General features: G+C 40.2%; 1 protein-coding gene across 2 annotated transcripts in view; it reads right to left on the reverse strand.

Moving 5' to 3' along the window:
- Positions 1 to 237: 237 nt before the first annotated feature.
- Positions 238 to 21,543, reverse strand: part of gdap2 (ganglioside induced differentiation associated protein 2) — a 57,624-nt gene continuing 36,318 nt past the window's right edge. For both annotated transcript variants that reach the window (XM_083997159.1, XM_083997158.1), the window contains 3 exons: positions 15,550 to 15,604; positions 12,177 to 12,320; positions 238 to 2,783 (listed from right to left, as the gene is read on the reverse strand). In XM_083997159.1, the coding sequence (XP_083853285.1) occupies positions 2,742 to 2,783; positions 12,177 to 12,320; positions 15,550 to 15,604 (241 nt within the window). In that variant the 3' untranslated portion in view covers positions 238 to 2,741. The remainder of the gene's footprint in view (positions 2,784 to 12,176; positions 12,321 to 15,549; positions 15,605 to 21,543) is intronic.

Genomic DNA, 21,543 nt, shown 5'->3' on the forward strand with positions numbered 1-21,543 from the left:
ATTCAGTTTCAGGTTTCATATGTCCAGTTGTATAAGGCAACACAGCAGCAAACGGCAAATACCATTTAACCTGCAGCACACACTCAACATGCGCTCGATGTGTAGAGACGATGCGAGGACAAACTGGTCGTCGACTGAATGACAGAGATTCACTTTATTGTCTTTGTGTTCAGCTTCTTTCTTGACTAAAATCAAAAAGCCATTGAGGCTGTTTATCAAACAGGAAGTGGAAAAAACACTTTAAACAAAAATCAGTTTAATCAGTGTAAAGTAAAAAAAAAAAAAAAAGACACAGTACAGGATCACAGATGAAGCCACTTCCTGTGAACCTTTTTGCATTTATCACTGTGAAATCATCATTTAAAAAAAACAAAAACAGATTATATTCATTTCCAGAGATTTGGCTCATCATGTATATACAGTATATATATTTATATCTATACATTCGGACACAATCACAGTTCTGACAATAACTTTTCAGTTTGTTTCTTCATTTCTTCGACAGTGAGACCAGTTGATTTAAACATTGACGACATTTTAAAAACGACACATCGTCTTTAAATCTTTATTTCTGCTTTTAAAAGCACAAGGGGGCGTCTCTGATTGATCCATCTCACCCCAGATCATTTACTTTTAGAAAATTAAGTTTTAAAGTGTAACGGCTGATTAAAAACTCTTCTGTTTGCATTTTCTGAACAGGACGACCAACTGTGTGTTGATTTAAAACGTTGCTGCAAACTAAAGAGGCTGAAGCTGAAGCTTTATGATAGTGTCACATGGCTTTTTGGGATTTTCTGGACTGTAGATGAGTTTGTGTGTTTGTGAGTGAAAACATGTGAAGACAGGAGCTTCGTTTGTTTGTTTGTTTGTTTCCAGCAGAACTGATTCAAAGCTGCAGATGACGGTGTTTCCTCTGAGACCAGACAAACAAGTTTGCTACATGACGACTGCTGTAAAAAGTTCAGTACATTTGATTTGATTTTTACCCTGATAAAGCAAAAAAAAAAGCAAAAAAAAAGTCTGGTAGTCGGAGTTAAAACAAACGACTTGTGGGTTTGTGAAAACACAGAGAAAAGTGGAACTAACTGTGCAAATAAAGAGGAATTTAGTGAGTGAGGAACAAAACAGACAAACAGGCACAAAAGATTTCAGGCTCCATTAGTAAAAGGCAAAAGGAAAAAAAGACAAAATCATCAAACACAGCTCTTTTTTTCTCTTTTTTTCATCATGCGAGAGTGAAAATGTCTGTTGTTTTATAGCCGCTCTTCTCCTCGTTGGTTTGTGTATCATTGAAACAAAGTGAGGCCTTCAAACAGCGACTAACAGAGGAAGGAGATATAATATATAATAATAAAAATAAAAAAATGTTCTCAGACTGATGGAAAGAAAAGACGTGAGGCAACAAGAGGAGCAGAAGAGGACATGGTGAAGTGTTTTTAGACACAAACTCTGCTGTAAACAAAAGAAAAGCTTCTGCACTGACACCTCTGTGGTTTTAGTAACATGTGTGGATAAGTGGGAAAAAAAAACAGAAATGTGCTCGTTTCTATGTGAGAAAAAAGTTCCAAAATATGTGATTTAAAACAATATTAAACAGAAAAAAAAGCAGCAAAATCCTCTCATTTAAGAAACAGGAACCAGTGATTGATCAGCCGTGAAAAGTGTGCGGATTGATTGATTTTACAAAGGTAGTGGTTTGTGGGTAGAAACTCGTTGATGCAGCTGAGTCATGACCGACTTCCTGCTAAGAAAATGCAACAGAAGTTTTTTTTTTTTTTTGATGCATTGATAATTGGTTAATATTGGATGTTACAGTTTCAGCAGGTGACTTTAAATCCAACCAGAATCATCTCTGTTTAACATTTTGGTGAAATATTCCCACACACTGTGAATATCTGTGTTAAATATGAAGCTCCAGCTGTTCAGCGGTGACAAATTCCAGCTATCGGCTCAATTAAAGCTCACACACTGACACAATAAGTGTAAAAAAAAAAAAACTTTCACATTAATCGTTTGTCTTTATGCTCTTAAATGTTTCTCAGCTTCATATTTATGACACAAACACACAACAATCTCCTCATCAAACTTGCAGCAATGAGGTGGGTGAGAATATTCCCCAACGTGTCAAACTGTTCCTTCGCTTTGTGCTGTAAAACAGAGAAGTTGTGATGTTGTGATCAGAGGAAATCTCCCCCCCGTTCATTTCTCTCTGGGGGTTTTTCCAGCTACAACCGTAGGAGAACAGAGGCTGGTTTTACTGCGTGAATTTCCAACTTCCGGCTGAGTTAAAACGCAGCTTTAGTCTTTACTTCGTTCTGAGTTGTTTGGTGGAATGAGACGGAGCGAAGGTCATCCAGCATCTGACCGAGGCTCTGACATTTTGACGCGACCGCAGCGTGGAGACGATGTCAGGCTTCGTATTTAAGAGTGTTTAAGGAAAACGACTGAATAAGAACCGAGGGTGTAGTAAATAAGGCTTCATCCAGGAACCACAGCAGATCCACAAATAGTCCGTGGCGAACACGAACGGCTGCTGAACGCCGCCTCAAACTGTTCATTTAGTCCTTTTTTTTTGGCAGGAACAGAACAAAAGTGTTTCCCTCCCATGATGCCTCAGAGAGGAGGAGGAGGAGGAGGAGGAGGAGGAGGAGGAGGAGGAGGAAGGTCGGACCACAAGGGCTTCTGACGTCAGGTCCATAAATGTCCATCGCCATGGCAAAGAGGTGTGATGATGTGATTTGTCACAGGCCGGAGGACTGGGCGGGATGGTACGGTCCGTTCACCTGAGACGGAGGAGAGAGAAGAAGATACCGGAGGGAAAGTTTAATGTCACCAGACACAGAAATACAAATGATACCCGGTGTTTTGTACATTTCCACAACAAAAACTCTTACTCTTTTTGGCACAAATACCGTTTTTATTTCACATCGTTTCTGCTTTTCTGCGACTGTCATATTTTCAGATTTCCTCTGAATGTTTAGCGTTAAGAGTCTGGAGGACACAGGAAGTGGTTTTAATGTGAAACATTTCAAACATTTATCTCACAGTTTTACTCAGATGCTCTTAGTTTTACTTACTACACCTTCTTCTATTTTAACTTTTATCCCATCTTTTCCTATCCTACCGTATCTCATCTCATCTCCTTTTATCATGTAAACTGCCCTTTTTTTTTTTATTAATTTCATCTAATTAACTGCATCCTGGTCTCAATTTGTTGTTGGCTTCTCGTGTTGCCTGTGTTTCTGTATCGCTTGGGCGGTCCATCTCTTATGGTTTTATGGCACTTGTAACTTGTCTCCTATATGTTGTTTTGTGAAGGACTTTGTAAACTTGCATTTTTAAAGGTGCTATATATGTACTATATATAAAGTTATTATTATTAGTACTATTATTATTAGAAAAACACACATATAAAGTTCAATGTGTTTTCATGAACAACAAAGAGAGTTTTTGACGAATTAAAACTGAACCAAAACATATAATTAAAGATATAATCAAAGACCTGTCACTTCTACACTTAAGTTTATTATGTAAATCTGGCTCCAATCTTCATGAGGTTTATAATGAGACCGTGTTTTTCTAATTTAGCCTCATTGGTTTTAATGCTTTGGACCAACTACTCTTCAAACTGTCGCCTCCACAACGACCATAAAGTTGTTGACCATAGAGTTTCATCACAGCTCTACGGCCGTTGTGTTCGGCTGCGTTAGCTTTAGCTCCGTGTCGCTAACAAACTGGCTGCTGAGCCCAGACGCCTGTTTCCAATAACGTCCGGGCACGCTGCAGTTGTGTTGAATAAAAAAATAAAAAGGAGTATTTATGAATTTACGGTAACAGTCAACAGAAAACATGTTGTCCCCGACCCCCCACCCCCCAGTGGGCCAGTCAGGAACAAGAAAGTGTCACAGCTGTGAGATAATTTATCTCCCACAGGTTGGTAATTTATGACGCCTGAGGGAGGCTTTTAGAGGCACTGGACTCGAACGCATCGTTGTGGCAGATTCCACATAAAAAAGCAATGATAAGTACTAAAAAACATTTGTTTGGAGGGAAACGCCAAACATGAGAAACACGTTTCTCTGCCCGGTTACAGCAGTTAACGGGTCCCAGTGGAAACTCTTGACTAATGCCGCCACGGCACTGATGTAATTATATAAGTTCCTCCAGTTTCTGTTAAACTGCAGCAAAGAAAAGGCTGAAAATTATCACAAGAATGGACAAAATAAGGTTTAAACACGTCTGAATGGAGGGTTTTCTGTAGACTGTAGTTTCATCTTTTCAGAAAAGCTGCAATTAGCAGCACTCAGAGGTAACTCAAGCTCTCCTGTTAATCTCTCACGCTGCGTTCGAGTGTCACAGCTGGTGATGTGTTATATCACAGTGGCATCCCGTGTGAAGCTCTGAAACATTTAAGCCCTCTCTATAAGTTGCCCTTTGTTGCCTTGAGAGGCTTAAACCTTTACAAATACTTGTTCTTTACACGTGACCTTGTTATGTTTAAAAAGGTCACGTGAGAAAATATTTGCTGCTTAATTTTTCCTCCTCTTGAATCAATAAAGAACTGATTAAAACTGATTAAAAGTCAAACTATAATCGCTGCCTCATGGTTGTTTTTCTTGCCTCCTCCTCAGTTACAGTGTTGAACAACGACCTGAAGTGTTTTTGTAGAACATTATGATGTCACAGCGATGTTGACCTTTGGCCATTTGGATAAAAACTGTTGTTGTTGTTGAAATGTGACTTAAATTATGTCATAACGAAATGTGTGAATTTGCAAATTATGCTATGCCCAAAACGTGCATTATCAGGTCACAGTGGACTTGACCTTTAGGAACCAAATCCTAATTAATTAACCCCTGAGTTGACAGTGTTCCCGTGTTCATGAGAAAACCTAAATCTTGAAAACAGCGGGGCTGTGGCCGACGTGAATGTAGAAGGTTAACCCTTTAAAAGGTTAAAGTTTCAGGTGAAAGTTCAGATAAATAAGGCAAGGCATCCTTATTTATATGGTGCATTTAATACCAAGGCAACTCAATGTACTTTACATAAAGACAAAACTTCATCTGTTGAGTTCATGTGTGAAACCTGTTGCTGTTCACATCCAGCAGTTTTTGAACAACAATATTAATATCTGGCAAAGTACAAATTTAAATCTTCACTGTGTTTTTGCTCCGTTTTTGGTCTCTTTGAGTTGAATTGACTGTCACCTCTGAAGCTTCATGCAACTTTTAATGTGTTAATAACCTATTCTTGTATTTCTTTTTTTTTTATTGTTTCCATGACACATGTTTATGTATCTTTACATGTTTTAAAATAACGGCACCAAGTTACCCTGGTAGTGGTTTCTAAAGGTGATCTATGAAAACAGCTTTAATAACTAACCTACTTTCACATCTGAACAGATGGCAAACAGTGGGTTTTCAGAGATTTGCTGATGCTATGACACAAAAAAAAGAGCTGAAACTCACAATAAAGCTTCGTAAAGCAGCGGAGTCAGATAATAATCCTCTGTAGTTTAATCTCTCAGAGTAATATCTCTCACTTATTAATACAAAATATTGATTACAGTCATCAAATCACCACATCACAGACTCCTCACGCCCTGTGTTTTCCCCCAGGTAATCAATAATCAGTGCTTTATCTGTGCACTCAGCTTGTTTTTCCTCCAGTATCAGGCTCCAGTGTTGGTGAACAGTCATTGTTTCCTGGCGTGTGCCCACAGATCAGACTCACAGGTGTCGATAAAATGAACGTTCACACCCTCGTCGTCGACTGGCAGGAGAAACTCTCCGTGTTGAAGCTCGACCAGCACATTATGTTCAAGAACCGATGGCTCAACTCTCCACTAACTAAGACTGAAAAATAAATCCCCGATGAGTCAGCGAAACCTGAGCGGCGACCAATGCATCTTCTACACGAAACACTGACACAAAACTTTATTTAAACTGGGTCAGTGTACGGAGGACATAACACTGAAACAAAACTTTATTTAAACTGGGTCAGTGTACGGAGAACATACAGTAATCTATTAAACAGTAACTGAGCTGCAGCAGGTTTGGACTTGAGCTAAAACAAGTTCAAGCTTCGTCTCTGAGCTTCAACTGGAGAGTTTCTGCCTCCTCATCAGATGAAACATGAATCCGTTTAATCCTCCTGTTGTCCTCCTGGGTCAAGGAGGGAAGGAAGGAAGGATGGATGAAGGGAAAGAAGGAAGGAAGGCAGGAAGGACAAAGGGAAAGATGGGAGGAAAGAAGGAAGGGAAAAAGGAAGGAAAGATAGGAGGAGGGACAGAAAGGAAGGAATAAGTAAGGACGAAGGGAAGGAAGGAATGGTGGGAAAAGGAGTGTGGGAAAAAGGAAGGACAGAAAGATGGATGGAGGGAACAGATTTGTTCAAGGAAGGAAGAAGAAGGAAGGAAGAAAGGAGGAAAGAAGGAAGAGAAAAAGGAAGGAAAGAAAGATGGAGGGAGGGAAGAGATCAGGTCAATTGGATCAAAAGAGGAAGGAAGAAGAAGTAAGGACAAAAGGAAGGACGGAAGGACGGAAGGAAGGAAGGAAAGGAAAGGAAAAAGGATTGTGGAAAGAAGGAAGGGAGAAAGGAAGAAAGGAAGGAAGGAAGGAAGGACAAAGGGAAAGATGGAAGGGAAAAAGGAAGGAAAGATAGGAGGAGGGAGGGAACAGATTCATTCAAGGAAGAAAGAAGGAAGGGAAAAGGGAAGGAAAGAAAGATGGAGGGAGGGAGGGAGGAAACAGATTTGTCCAAGGAAGGAAGAAGAAGGAAGGAAGAAGGGGAAGAAGGGAGGAAAGAAGGAAGGGAAAAAGGATGGAAAGAAAGATGGAGGGAGGGAAGAGATCAGGTCGATTGGATCAATTGGATGTCCTTAGTAAGGACAAAGGAAAAGGATTGTGGAAAGAAGGAAGGGAGAAAGGAAGAAAAGAAGGAAGGATGGAGGAAGGGATCAGATTGAAGGACGAACCCCCTCGTTCTCTTCTCACTCTCGGCCTTGAACTCACTCGCTGATTCAAACTACTAACTCATATCATCATATTTTTCCGTTGTGTGCGATGGCGCCAGGTTGCTGCTACACTTAATAATCCTGACACAGTTAATGTGGAAACGTTGTGTGTCAGAATCATGAATGGTTTTCTTCAATAAGTGTCAATCACTGGCGTATCCATGACGACACAGGGTCTATAACAGACAAACATCATCATCTTCTTCAATAACTCCCAGGACACATTTTTACAAATATTTTTCTTTCAAATCTAAATAGAGTTATTTGTGTTACAGAGTTCAAACATCTGTCTTCATTTATCATTATCAATATATATATATTTTTTTTAGATATTTTTTCTTTTCTTCTTTCTACAAGTTTTTATCTCTTTAATTTCGTGGGATTATAAAAAAGACCTGTTGAAATGACGAGGAAAACTTTCTATGAGTTCCTTTCCTCTACTGGAAAATGTATGATTTATTTATACTTTTAGGTTTTAGGTAATATTTTAATGTAACGTATGAGCAGACAACCTCAAGTAAGATAACACACTGAAACCATGAAGAGCTCTAATAGTTTGACCGAAATTGTGAATTAAAGGGTAGGCACGTATAAGCTGGATAGCTTCAGCCTACACCTTTTCGATCTTTGTAATATTTATGAACTATGTTTGAACTAAGGAATGTATTATTGAAGGTCGATTGATTGTGATTGATGCTTGACTGTAAATAATTTGTGCAAAAGATCGAATAAAACTAAACTAAAAAAGACAGAAATGAAACTAAAGTTACAGAAGTTAAGTAAACGTAACAACAGTAAAGAAAACTTAAGTAAACTTAACGAAACTAAAGAAAACTTTAACAAAAGTAAAGTATAGAAAACTAAAAATGTAATTAAAACAAAACTAAAGACAAAGGAAACTAGACAAAAGTAAGGAGTAAACCCTAACCCTGGACTAAAGTCAACTAAAACTATAGGTGGCACAGTGCCAGCCAGTTATTTGTATCTTCTAATGTACCATGTCTGGCATTGTTGCGCAAGCTGATGTTCAATTTCATGCGTCGTTTGGATCTATCTGATAACTGCATTATTAAGGCCTTAACCTGCCCCATGATGGGATATTGGCTCACATCCAGGCTTCGTAAGCACTGGCAAAACAGTTTGCACCGTTTCTTTTAAACTAAGAGTGACAAATTACTGTATTTTATATTATTTGTTTGCTTGTATGTCTGCTTTGTTTTGTCTTGTATATTAAGTGTGTATGTGTATGAGAATGGACCACTTTTTCGAGTCCATAATAAAGATTATTATAAACAAAACTAAGGAAATTAGACAAAAGTACAGTAAATTAACCAAAACTAAACGCAAAGTAACACAAGACACTGTATATTATTGTTTTCTCATGTTCCTTCTGAATAGAAATGATTATTTATGTTAATATATTATTGGTGCATTAAGATTTTTGGACAACATCTTCTCTCTTCACTTTACAAACCCTGACATTGACCTCCAGCCTGACGCTAACTCACTGTAGCAGCACCGAGTCGGCTCCTATATGTGATTTTGCACTTTGGTATTTTCAGGAAATATTGTTTTCATTTGTTCATGTGCCGTCCAAATGAATCACCCTGATATATTTCACAGAGACCGGTTCGAAATGACAGAACACGTTTACTCCCGGTCTGAATAAACTGCAGCAGACAACACCGACGATCCTCTCAACTTTCCTTCTCGTGCTGCTTTCACCTTCATGGTCACGTTCACGTTGTCAGCGCCGCGGCAGAGAAACCATCTCACTGAACCTCAAACGAGTCCGGACTGAAGAATCCAAACCTCTGGGCCCGGATCCAAGAGACTCAACAAGTTAAAGGGATAGTTCACCCAAAATTCAAATTTCACTCATTATCTACTCACCCTCATGTCGACTAAGGGCTGGGAGAAGTTTCAGAGTCCTCCGTGCCTTCTCTGAGTTACATTATATTTGTCCATATATATTTGTTGTGAATGGTGCTCACTTTCTTCGTCCAAAAAGACACACCAAAAAACATCCAAATACCTCCATAGTGCTCGTCTGTAATGTCCCTTTTGTATTTAAGCCCCAACATGAGAAATTGTTCCGCCAGAAGAGCAGTGAACTGAGACACTGGGAGCTTCCACTACAAACAAGCTTAAAACATAGACTTATTTATTTTTTTCCGAACAATTTCCCATGTTGGGGCTGCAATACAAGAGGGACATTACATACGAGCACTATGGAGGTATTTGGATGGTTTTTGGTGTGTCTTTTTGGACGAAGAAAAGTGAGCTCCGTTCGTAACCATCATATGGACATGCAGTGCTGCACGGAGCCCCGCTGTAATTACTCTGAAACTTCTCCCAGCCCTTAGTCCACATGAGGGTGAGTAGATAATGAGTGAAATTGAATTGAATTTTGGGTGAACTATCCCTTTAAAACCTTTTCAACCATCCAGCGTCCAACACAAACTGCAGTACAAACCAGCACCAAGTGAAGATGCAGCAAATCACAAATGATTAAGTTTCTTCCCCCTTCGGCTCCTCGGTTCACCACAGGTCAGCGTCGGAGAATAAAGCGGCTTCAACAGGAAACCGTTCACACGCTGCATCAAAGCCGATACCAATGACTTCACTGAATTATCTTCACATCAGAGCTCAGCGCATTTCAAAGGGGGAAATCAGCGCAACAACAGCGTCCTGCACAATGTCACTTCGATTGAGTTTGTTGGCTAAACTGATTAATAGGTGCCATTTCTTTACACACACATGTTAAAAACAGGTCATTCGCTGATTGTTGCCCCCTTCTCTGGTTCACATAACCAACACACACACACACACACACACACACATCTAATGCAGATCAACAGACATGCAGATTTTCCTCACTCAATCTCTGTTCTGCAACAATAAAAAACAGAAATAAGAGTGTAAACAGATTAAAGTGTCTGTGTTCGTGGTATGTGAGGACACGGCGACATCAGTTTACAGTGGATTTCCATTAAAACGCAATAATAAGGGCCTGAAAAACAGATGTAGGAATCACACGATGGCGTGTAAGGCGAAACACACACCCGCCGTTGGTCGCCACCTGCAAAATGTAAGACGAAAAAGAAAAGAAGCTACAGGCAGAAAAACACTTGGACTATATATATTTTTATTATTAATAACTTATTTATTCATTTTTAATTGATTTATATTTCTTAGTACCTGCCAACTTAGATATTTATGCTTCTTTTTTGATCTTATTAGTCTATTTTTTTCATTATTATTTTTTTTTATTGAGTATTACTACTGTTATTATCATTTTTTATCTATTCATACATTATTTTATTCACTTGTTTATTTATTTATCCTATTTTCCTCTTCCTTTTCTCTTCTTCAACCCATTTTTTCTTTCCTTTTGTTTGTCTCTTCTTACTTTTAACTTTTACTTTTAACTGTGTCCATCTGCTGGGGCAGGGTGCCCGAGAGATGGGGTTGGGGGGTTGGTATCTGTTTTGGGAATATGCTGAATTTATATCTGTAATTAGACACACTATTGTTTTTCCTAATATGAAAATTCAATAAACAAATTGTTAAAAAAGAAAGAAAAGAAAAACACTTGGACATCAAACGGAGGTCGGACCAGGACTTTAAGTTTCAGACGTCAGAGGCTTTAAAGCTGCAGATTCTTCAAGCTGAAAAACGGAGGATAATTTGTCTCACATTTCAGATGTTCTTCAGACATAAGTCAAAGGTTTTGGCGCAGAAGACCACGACTGACTCTGTGACAACATCCAGCAGCGGTTTATTGACAGTTCATGATTTTAACTTGGCCGAACCCACAGGAAAGTTTCAGTGTAGTGAGAACAACAAGACCCACAGGTGGTGACTGGAGAGAAATTGGTGCGTTGAACTCCTGTTTGATGTTGATAATGTTTAAAATGAAACAGATATATTCATTTATGTTCAAGATGTAGAAATTAAACAAATAAAATCCCAAATGTCACATCAGCTCGACACAAAAACACAACGAAGAAGAGGAAAATGACTCAACGTTTGGAGGAAAGATTGTGTGAGTTGGTGAGAAATTATAAAAATTAGTATGTTACATTCAAAATGTATGTATCTATTTTGATCTGTTGAGGAAGTGTTGATAAGTCTTTAATTGTTGTAACGGAACCTTTTGTTTTCCTCAAGTTTAACACAAGTTCATTGTCCAGAATGAATTGTTCTTGATGGGAAAAGTGAGATTCCTGTGTCCTCTTTGATTTTAATGTGTGTACCTACAGTAGCAGCATCACAGTTTCATTATTTTATTACTTTAAATCTTGTTAAATCCCAGGTGTCAATGAAATATGATTAAGTGTTTTATAGATGTAATGACTTTTAAGAGCCTGGAGAGTTAAACCTCCATCCAGGTAATGTGACACCTGTACAGCAGCCTGACGGACCAAAGGGAAAACTTCAACGATTTTGGGAATGAATGGGGGAATGCTGTGTTTTTCCTTTATTTAAATTGGAAAGACTCAAACCCTTGGCTGCTGCAGTTCTGACTCCTCGTACAGTACATTCAATATCTCATTTTTGTTTGTGAATTTGCTTGTTTTTTTTTATCATTTACTGTGATATGCACTTTTCTTATTTCATTTTACCTCATATTGTTTATATTTTTTCAAACTATTTTGGTGTACACTGGTTTTTCAAACTGTCAAAACCCCAAGAAAGCTTGTAGCTCTCAGGGAGACATGAATTTGCCTGGGGCGCGCTCTCGCATTCACGCGTGTGAACGTCAAAGCGCAATAAAGGATTTTTAGTTTAGGCTGTAAAAATGTCCTAAATGACGTTGTTTCGAGTAAACTCTGGACTATATCCCTTCAGGACACTTGGATTGCAGCGGATGAGCAGTGCGGAGGAATATCACAAGGTTTTTGTGTAATTTTATGGACCTTTTTGTGTCTATTGGCTCTCATATAAGGATTTTGTTGGACTACGAACCGGCCTCCCGGGTCTCCAGTTGCACTTTGAGGAATAAAAAACTACTCCGGAGTATTCATCGGCATGAGGGTGAGTCAACTATGACTGATTTTCATTTTTTGGTGAACTATTCCTTTAATTATAGATGGCACATGCTTACACCAGCATGTCTGTGAGTGTGTGATGGATGTCTGGGTGGGACGGTGCTTACCCGGGTGTCGTACTCCAGGACGAATGGAGGGATGTCGATCTGTTCGGGTTTGACGCAGGTGAAGAGCTGGTGCAGGTTGTCGAGGTAACGGACCTTGTCCTTCATCCCCGTCACGCTGAAGGTGGTGAAGAACCACGTGGAGAACTGGATTTGTAAAGTGATGAATCAGAGAGAGAGAGAGAGGAACTCATCAGTTATAGATGCTGTTTGATCTGGTTTCTTGTGTTTACAGTACCAGGATATTAAAGGGATAGTTCACCCAAAATTCAAATTTCACTCATTATCTACTCACCCTCATGTCAACTAAGAGCTGTGAGAATTTTCAGAGTCCTCCGTTCCTTCTCTGAGTTATGGGGGGGTCTGCGCAGCAGTATTTGTCCATATAATGGTTGTGAATGGACACCACGTTTCTTCGTCCAAAAAGACACACCAAAAAACATCCAAATACCTCCATGCTGCTCGTCTGTAATGTCCCTCTTGTATTGAAGCCCCGACATGAGAAATTGTTCTGCCGGTCAGTGCAAATCACGTGAGATTTGCACTTACACAGGCAGAGCAGTGAACTGAGACACTGGGAGCTTCCGCTACAAACAAGCTTAAAATATAGACTTATTTAATTTTTTTCGGAACAATTTCTCATATCGGGGCTTCAATACAAGAGGGACATTACAGACGAGCAGTATGGAGGTATTTGGATGTTTTTTGGTGTGTCTTTTTGGACGAAGAAACGTGGTGTCCATTCACAACCATTATATGGACAAATACTGCTGCGCAGACCCCCCCGTAACTCAGAGAAGGAACGGAGGACTCTGAAAATTCTCACAGCTATTAGTTGACATGAGGGTGAGTAGATGATGAGTGAAATTTGAATTTTGGGTGAACTATCCCTTTAATCTTAAACTACGACGAACAAAGACGAAACCGAACACACAAGATTACAACTAATGAGGATTTAATTATCCCCTTGGGAACGTTTCACCAAAGATCTGTAACTCCAGTCAACAATAAAAATAAAAAAAACTGACATAAACCAGAAAACACTTGGGGAGCACAATCCTAGTCCAGATTTGTTATTTCAAAACAGAAAAAATATTTATAAGTGTTGACTTTGCATCTGGATCAGGATTAGCATCTAAATCGAGAGCGTGATGGACATTCATTCATTCATATACACATTTCTGGATAATAGTCTCACCCTGGGAATGTCAGGCCTCGGTCCCAAAGCACAAAAAGTGTCCAAGTTCAAAATACCAAGTGAGTGAGTGAGTCTCATGATTACTGAGCCTTTCAAATGATAATGTTGCTGGAGCAGGAAACTGTGATTTTCGGGAATTAAGTTCTGTTGTAAAACCGTGCCATGTCTTTAACAGTCGGGGGCAGGTTACAGTGTTGAGTCAAAACGACGCCGGCCAAGTGCAATGAAACGAGACAAGATGTTTTTTTTTTTTTTTTTTTTTTAAAGAGATGAATGAGTTCTTTCTGTTTCTTTCAAGGGCATAAAAAGATATTTGGCAAAGATTGGTTAAAGGTTTTACAGAAAGTTTCCATGTAACTGAAAACGGCGGAACAAACGAGCAGCGTTCACTAATGGATTCATGTTTTAAAGCTTAAAAGACGACAGGTGATAATTCACACAGTTACACTGAACAGGAAGTGGCTAACTGGTTAGCATGCTAACGTCAGTTCAAGGACAGAAACAGCTGCTAATGCTAATGTTAGCGATGGAGAAATAGCTGAACTTTCTTTCTTTTTCTTTCTCATTTTCCTCCTTCCTTTTCTACTTCTTCCTTTATTTCCTTCTTTCATTTCCTCTTGTCCTTCCTTTCTTTTCCCCCTTCTTACCCTTGCCTCCCTTCCTCCTTTATATCCTCCTCCATCTTTCTGTCCCTTTCCTTCTTCTTTTCCTTCCTTTCCTCTTCTTCTTTTTCTCATTTTCTTCCTTCATTTTCTACTTCCTCCTTCCTTCTTTCATTTCCTCCTGTCCATCCTTCCCTCCTTCCTTTCTTTTCCCCTTCTTTCTCTAGCCTCCCTTCCTCCTTTATATCCCCCCTCCATCTTTCTGTCCCTTTCCTCCTTCTTTTCCTTACTTTTTCTCATTTTCTTCCTTCATTTTCTACTTCCTCCTTTATTTCCCCCTTTCTTCTTTTATTTCCTCCTGTCCATCCTTCCCTCCTTGCTTTCTTTTCCCCTTCTTTCCCCCACCTCCTTTCCTCCTTCATATCCTCCTCCTTTCCATCTTTCCGTCCCTTTCATCCTTCTCTTCCTCCCTTCCTTCCTTTCCTCTCCTTCTTTTTCTCAATTTCTTCCTTCCTTTTCTACTTCCTCCTTTCTTTCATTTCCTCCTGTCCATCCTTCCCTCCTTCCTTTCCCCCTTCTTTCCCTAGCCTCCTTTCCTCCTTCATATCCTCCTCCTTTCCATCTTTCCGTCCCTTTCCTCCTTCTCTTCCTACCTTCCTTCCTTTCCTCTTCTTTTTTTCTCATTTTCTTCCTTCCTTTTCTACTTCCGCCTTCTTTTTTTCATTTCCTCCTGTCCATCCTTCCCTCCTTCCTTTCTTTCCCCCTTCTTTCCCTCGCCTCCTTTCCTCCTTCATATCCTCCTCCTTTCCATCTTTCCATCCTTCCCTCCTTCCTTTCTTTCCCCTTCTTTCCCTCATCCTTTCCTCCTTCATACCCTTCTCCCTTCTATCTTTTCGTCCCTTTCCTCCCTCTTTTCCTTCCTTTCCTCTTTCCTCTCCTTCTTTTTCTCATTTTCTTCCTTCCTTTTCTACTTCCTCCTTTATTTCCTTCTTTCTTCTTTCATTTACTCCTGCCCATCCTTCCCTTCTCTCCTTTCCTCCTTCATATCCTCCTCCTTTCCATCTTTCCGTACCTTTCCTCCTTCTTTTCCTCCCTCCCTTTTTTCCTTTCTTTCCTCGTTTCCTCTCCTTCTTTCCCTCTCTGCTTTCCGTCTTCATTTCCTCCTTATCTTCTTCACTTCCTCCTTTCCGTCTTCTTTTTTTTCATATATTATGCTATATGGTCTTTTTATTCTTACATTTATTTTGTATTTATATGTTCATATTTACTTTATTTACTCATATATGGTTAGATTTACTTTATTTATAATTATATACTTTATAATTACTTTATCTCTAGGCGTCGATAAATTAATAACTCACAGTCGGAGTCATGAGTTGAAACCCACAGTGAAGTCATTGACACTCGTATAATCCACAGCTACTTTCACTCTCACTGCAACATGAACTGAGACGTTAATTTCTGGAGCTTGTTGACAGACGTGTAGTTACACACCGATATCACTGAACACACACACTGAGCTGTGTTGACACTGCAAACACCAGGCGGTCAAATAAAAGACGACGTATAGTCTCACCTTCGAGCGAAATGTTGGATGTACGTAGTAAAACGCCTTTAAGTTCTTCTTAAACCTGCAAAACACAAAACAAAGAGGAGCTCGGTGAGAAACACTTTCACAGGGTCACGACACCGACTCACACTTTCTGCAACACAACGAGAAGAAAAACAGAAGTCGTGTGAAAACGAGGGCAGAGGCTGAGAGAGATGAAGTGAGAGAGATTAATCGCCCCGAAACAGACGACAAGATGTGTGTGTGAGCTCAGTGCGGTCGCTGTCCCAACACAAACACACACTCTCAGCTGCAGCCTCCTTCATCAGAGGGGAAACATCCAACAACACACACATCCTTCTCACACTTCACTTAATGTGTGAGAGGCTGCTGGAGGCCCAGATCTGTATTCAACAGCCTGAACAATGAGCATGAACACACACGCACACAGAGGAAGAAACTGCTGTGTGCAGGCATGTTTCTTCTGCTGATTAAAGGGATAGTTCAACATTTTGGCAAATTGGCCCATTGCCATAATCCCTATAGTCATAGCAGTAGGTTCGTTACCTTTAATTGTCGGTGCAAGCTATTTTTAGAACGGAGGCTAATGGGATTTTTTTGGTTTCCCTCATCAAACTCATCAAATACACAATCCAACAACTCCACAACGCTCTGGTGGACAAGTTGTGACCTGCACATTCACCATGTTGTGAGATAATAACAGGACGTTACTAGACAGAGTTGTTTTAGAGGTAAATGCAGAGACTGCTTGATGAAAAACTGCCCCTGAAGGCACCAGCTGTTTTGCATGAATTTACCTTTCAAACAACTCTGTCTCGTAACGTTCTGTTATTATCTCATAGCGTGGTGAATGTGCAGGTCACAACTTGTCCACCAGAGCGTTGTGGAGTTGTCGGATTGTTGGATTGTGTATTTGATGAGTTTGGTGAGGGAAACCAAGAAATGTTGAACAATCCCTTTAACACAACTAAACTCATATTTTTCAGGATTTTTAAGGGCATTTGCCGTTTTTTTATTTCCAATAATTCCAGTAAAAACACAGAAAACAACCTTTAATTGACCTTTAACACGTTGCACAGCAGCAGACCTACTCAAATAGCAGCCCGTGGTGCCACATGGCGCCCAGAACCAACCTCCGACTGACCCGGCCCGTGGTTCGGCAAGAAGAAAACCCAATGTTTTTAGTAGTGGGGGAAACCGGAGTACCCGGAGGAAACCCACACAGACACGGGGAGAACATGCAAACTCCACACAGAAAAGGAAAGTTAGCAAAATGTTTATTTTTATTCATAAGGGAAGTGAGTTATTCCTAATCCTCTGTACTATTTTGATTTTTTTCTTTCAAAATATGAGCAAAATGTTTCTTTTTATTCCATAAGTGGAATCAAGTGTTGATTCTACCTCATTTTCTGTCCAGTTTAAGTTTTTTATTTCATTGTTTTTATACTCATTTTGATGTGCCGCTGTCACATGTGACTGAATTTTAAAGGGAAACGATGAATAATCTTTTCTTTTTTTTCCCCCTTTTCAATACCACTGACCACGAGCCACTGAAAATGTCTGGCCTAGATATACAGAAATTCTTGGTTGGAAAATCTGTCCCGACTGCTGAATTTGTAATTGACCAGTCCTGCTGTATAGTATCTTATTCCTCTGTGCCACTGCCACCAGTTCATCTGTACTGTATGAGGGACGTCACATTATTAAATTGTGTATCTGCTTCTCTGTGACTTCACCTGCACATCAGTCTTGCCGCTTCATGCTCAGATCATTGAGCTGATGCAATAATATCAATATGTTTGCACCATCATTGAGTAAAATGTCGTAAACTTCGCTTCAACTTCAAGATTCATGAGAAGAAGGTTTTTATTCTTGCTCTCTTCGGTCTATTTTGACTTTTTGCTTCATTTGCTAGTGAAAATGAATTTGTGTCCAGCTCCATTGTTCTTCTAAATAACTCCATGTGATGACTTCCTGTTTGAGTCGCAATCGTTGTCGTGCTGCATATAACTGGCACCAACTAAAGCAACAAATGTGTGTTTATTTCATTAGGTAGGAAATGATTTTGCTTTTGCTTTTTCAGATAAAACACATATTTCTTGTTTTAAAGGTCTGCCTTCACCCAGGCATGAATGTGCTTCAAGCTAAACACTAAAGAGAAGACGGAGGAATCTGAAAATATTAAGGACAGACGAACTAACTCATTGTTTCGGTTTGCGTTGCATGCGCTGGCTTCGGATGACACCGGTCCGTCTCCATCAAACACAGCAAACGTTAAAAGCTTCCAGTCGAATCCCTGCTGCGCCACATTGTTCAGATACAGAAGAGAATGGCCTTTTATTCCTCGGACAAACATGAGAGAGAAGAGAAGAGATGAAAAACAACTTGTTGGCCACGTCTGGGAGTTATGATCGATGTTCGGAAGAAGTGAGGTGTGAAAATCAAACACATCTCAGACACAAAGGTGGCACATAAAGTCAGAAATGGACTGAACGCCGTCCAAACTCACAGGTGGTTTAATCCAAAAACCACTTCTTAATTCATTTGATTGAAGCAGAAGCAGCTCTGAACTCGGGCATCAAATGCAACGCGATGTCAGAGGATCCAACAATCACTTCACGCTGCCATTATTCATCTCCCATTAGACTTCTAGCTGGAGTTCTAGCTGGAGCTGGAGTAGTCTGTAGTTTCATCCAGTTATATCTCAACAACTGTTAAATGGATCACCGTGGAAATTGTTTAAGGAGTTAAATGGTCCCTGCAGGATTTATTTTTAATCCTGTGAGGTTTTGAGGTTATTCTGACTTTTCCTCCAGTGCCACCTCAACGGCACTGTCCAACATTTTAACTGTTGACAAGATATTGTAAGAAGTCAGTAACAGGAGGATCTACATGCAGTATACGTTTACATGCAGAGCTTAATCGAGCTATGCTCAAAATTCGATTTAGGCGTCTAATTGGACTTCTGTCCTTGTCCCAGTTTACATGCAACTGAGAAAATCGACTGACGGAAACGTGTCCTCCTCCTCAACACCAGGTGGCGATTATGCGTCGTTTCAGCGGGTTAAAGCAGAAGTAAGCGGAATTTTTGTGTTAATATAAGTCTTAAATAGTTCTATCTTCCGACAGCAATCACTTACATAGAGTGTTTGGTCCGAAACACGGGTCTGTCAGTCACTCTGCTCTGCTCTGAGCCGAGGAGAAAACTTTCCTTGTATCCAACAACCTTTATCCAATGAGGAGAGAGAACGGCATAAAGGGGCGGTCCTCTCTCTGTGTGCAGCCAAGGGATGCACGTGAATGTGGTGACGTAGGGACGAGGGCGGGGACTGCTAACTCCATCGGCTGACAGGAAGTTAGCCAAAACGACCGGATCGCTTACTTCTGCTTTAATACGGCCCCTTTTCCCGGTTGACCTGTTAGCCAGGCGGCAGACCGGCATTTTCAAACAACAGCAAAATGGTCAATCGTATGGCTTTATTCATCTTGTACGTAATGTGCGTGTTAATTATTGTGCAGATACTGTAAGGTGCACGCTATCCCTCGTGGTCATGGTGATTTCAAGAGGCAGACAAGAACGCCATAACGCTACAAATTGGAGAACTCTGATATTAGTCTGACCAACGTGTTAACATGCACTCAGTTGTCCAGTTATAGTCGGATTCATTTAATAATAAATAAATAAATTCATAATTTGGTTTTCTCAAGTGTCTTTAGCACCAACATCAGATCAGATTGTCAATTATGTGCAAAAGATCTCTCTTCAGTGTTGAACAGAAAACGATTCTGCACACCATCCTAATGTCTTGACCTCTCCAGAACGTCATCAGAGGAACCTGGATCAAAAACGTTTGAATGTGTGAATATCTTGCACATAATACATCTCTAACTGCTCATTTCAAACCCCTAAACGGCCTGCGAAGCAAACTCCGTTCCGCCACTTGTCTCCATGATCTCACACTCTGAGCTCGTGGTGGCGCGAGACGTGAGAATCAAATTCAACTTGTAAATTGAGAAGCTTCACCTTCAGACAAAACTCTTTTCACCACAACGGCTCGACGGTTCGTTGCAGCCAAATCCACAGATGGTTTCACCACTCCGCCTGTCAATCTCCTCCTGCATGTTGTTAACTCTCACGAATGGAAAAAAGACCCAGAGACACTTTCGATTTTGTGTTCAACCTGCAGGGAGTAACACAAACCATTATCTGGCGAATTACCCTGCCGACCCTCATCACAGCCACTTCGCCTCTGGCTGCAGACCGTCCCAGCTGGAGGTCGCCGTGCAAATGAAGCAATAAAACACCCACTGGCAAAACGCACAGATGCAATCCTGAGGTCACCAAACCGGCACAAACCGGTTGATAGAAGACAGTGATTCCCTAACAACCTGGTCCAAATCCTTCATCCCTCTGTTTTGAAGATGGGAATCCCGATTCGTGTTTTTTTTGGAGCTGCTGCAGCTTGAGGGTGAATCTCTGACACAAACAAACAAAGTCAACAAAACTGTAATTAAACCATAAACAAATGTCTGCAGTCGTGTTCAGGTTTCAGTCTGTGAATAGCGGTGGTAGTGCAGACCTGGCTGTTCAATTCATGGCAGCACACCGACAATAACCCACTGCATTTGCAACAGTTGGCATTTGTCATACTACACACACACACACACACACACACACACACACACGGTTCGTATAATACAAAACAGTCGGCCAGCAGCAGCTGGAACTTGATCTTGTAGTTGACAAACTAACTCGGTAGTACTAAACCATGACGTTGGATCCTGAGGGGACAAAAAGAAAAAACAACAATAATCAACCACACACCGGCTCATCTGTGTCCTGGGGAAAGTAATCAATCTCCCCCCACTTTAGCCTGACAGCTTTGGAAACTCTTTTGTGTTCATGTTTGGCTTTCAGTCTGCCGGTTGGGTTGGGTTGTGTGGAGCCAAAAAATCGCGACGGGCAGCCAATCTATAGCTCAGTGGACTGAACATGGCGGACATGCCAGGCTGAGACTATGGGCCGTGGACGCCGCCAAGCCAGAAGAGCAGAGAAGTGAAACTGAGACATTAAAAAAAACTTCTAAATCAATCACACATCCTGACTCAATAAATAGAAACTGTAAGACTTGAATAACATTTACAGATGAAAGTCGCGTTCAGATGAAATTGAATACTCAAAACATGAAACACATGAAACTCGGGAACAGAACTTTTGTCCCTCGCAGACGAGAATAAGCAGAAACAGCAAAGACCAGAGGGGACTCTCACTGAGGACACCAGGCCCCAACAACACTGAAGCATCCTCCTCCTTTATATAAAACCAACGACTGAAAAACCTAAGAAAGAAACGTATCACAGGTTCAAGAGGAGAGACGAGTGGCTCATGATGAAAACATACAGAGGGTTAAAGGTTTGTGTTGGTTCAGAGGGTTAAAGTTAGGGTTGATACAGGTCTTAGTTTGATTTATGTTGACGCATTAAGGTTACCTAGAAAACAGAAAAAGATTTTTCGATTTTTTTATTTATTTAAACAAAAACAAAGATTTAGGGAAATGAAACTATAAGAAAAATAGAAAAAAGAAGAAAAGAAAGATTGGTATCAAGGTTAGAGGTAGGATGAGAATTAGGACTACCAATCCTCAGTCACTGCTACATGACGAACCTTTTCTTTCTTTCTTTCTTTCTTTCTTTCTTTCTTTCTTTCTTTCTTTCTTTCTTTCTTTCTTTCTTTCTTTCTTTCTTTCTTTCTTTCTTTCTTTCTTTCTTTCTTTCTTTCTTCAAGTATAGTATGTATCTATCCATTCAGACACCTATCTATCCAAGTATGTATCTATGTATCCATCCATCCATCCATCCATCCATCCATCCATCCATCCATCCATCCATCCATCCATCCATCCATCCATCCAGGTGTCTAAGTATACATATCCATCCATCAATCGATCCATCCATCCATCCATCCAAGTACGTATCTGTCCATCTATGTATCCATCTGTA

The sequence above is a fragment of the Trachurus trachurus genome (assembly GCF_905171665.1).
Source record: "Trachurus trachurus genome assembly, chromosome: 21".
Classification (NCBI taxonomy): domain Eukaryota; kingdom Metazoa; phylum Chordata; class Actinopteri; order Carangiformes; family Carangidae; genus Trachurus; species Trachurus trachurus.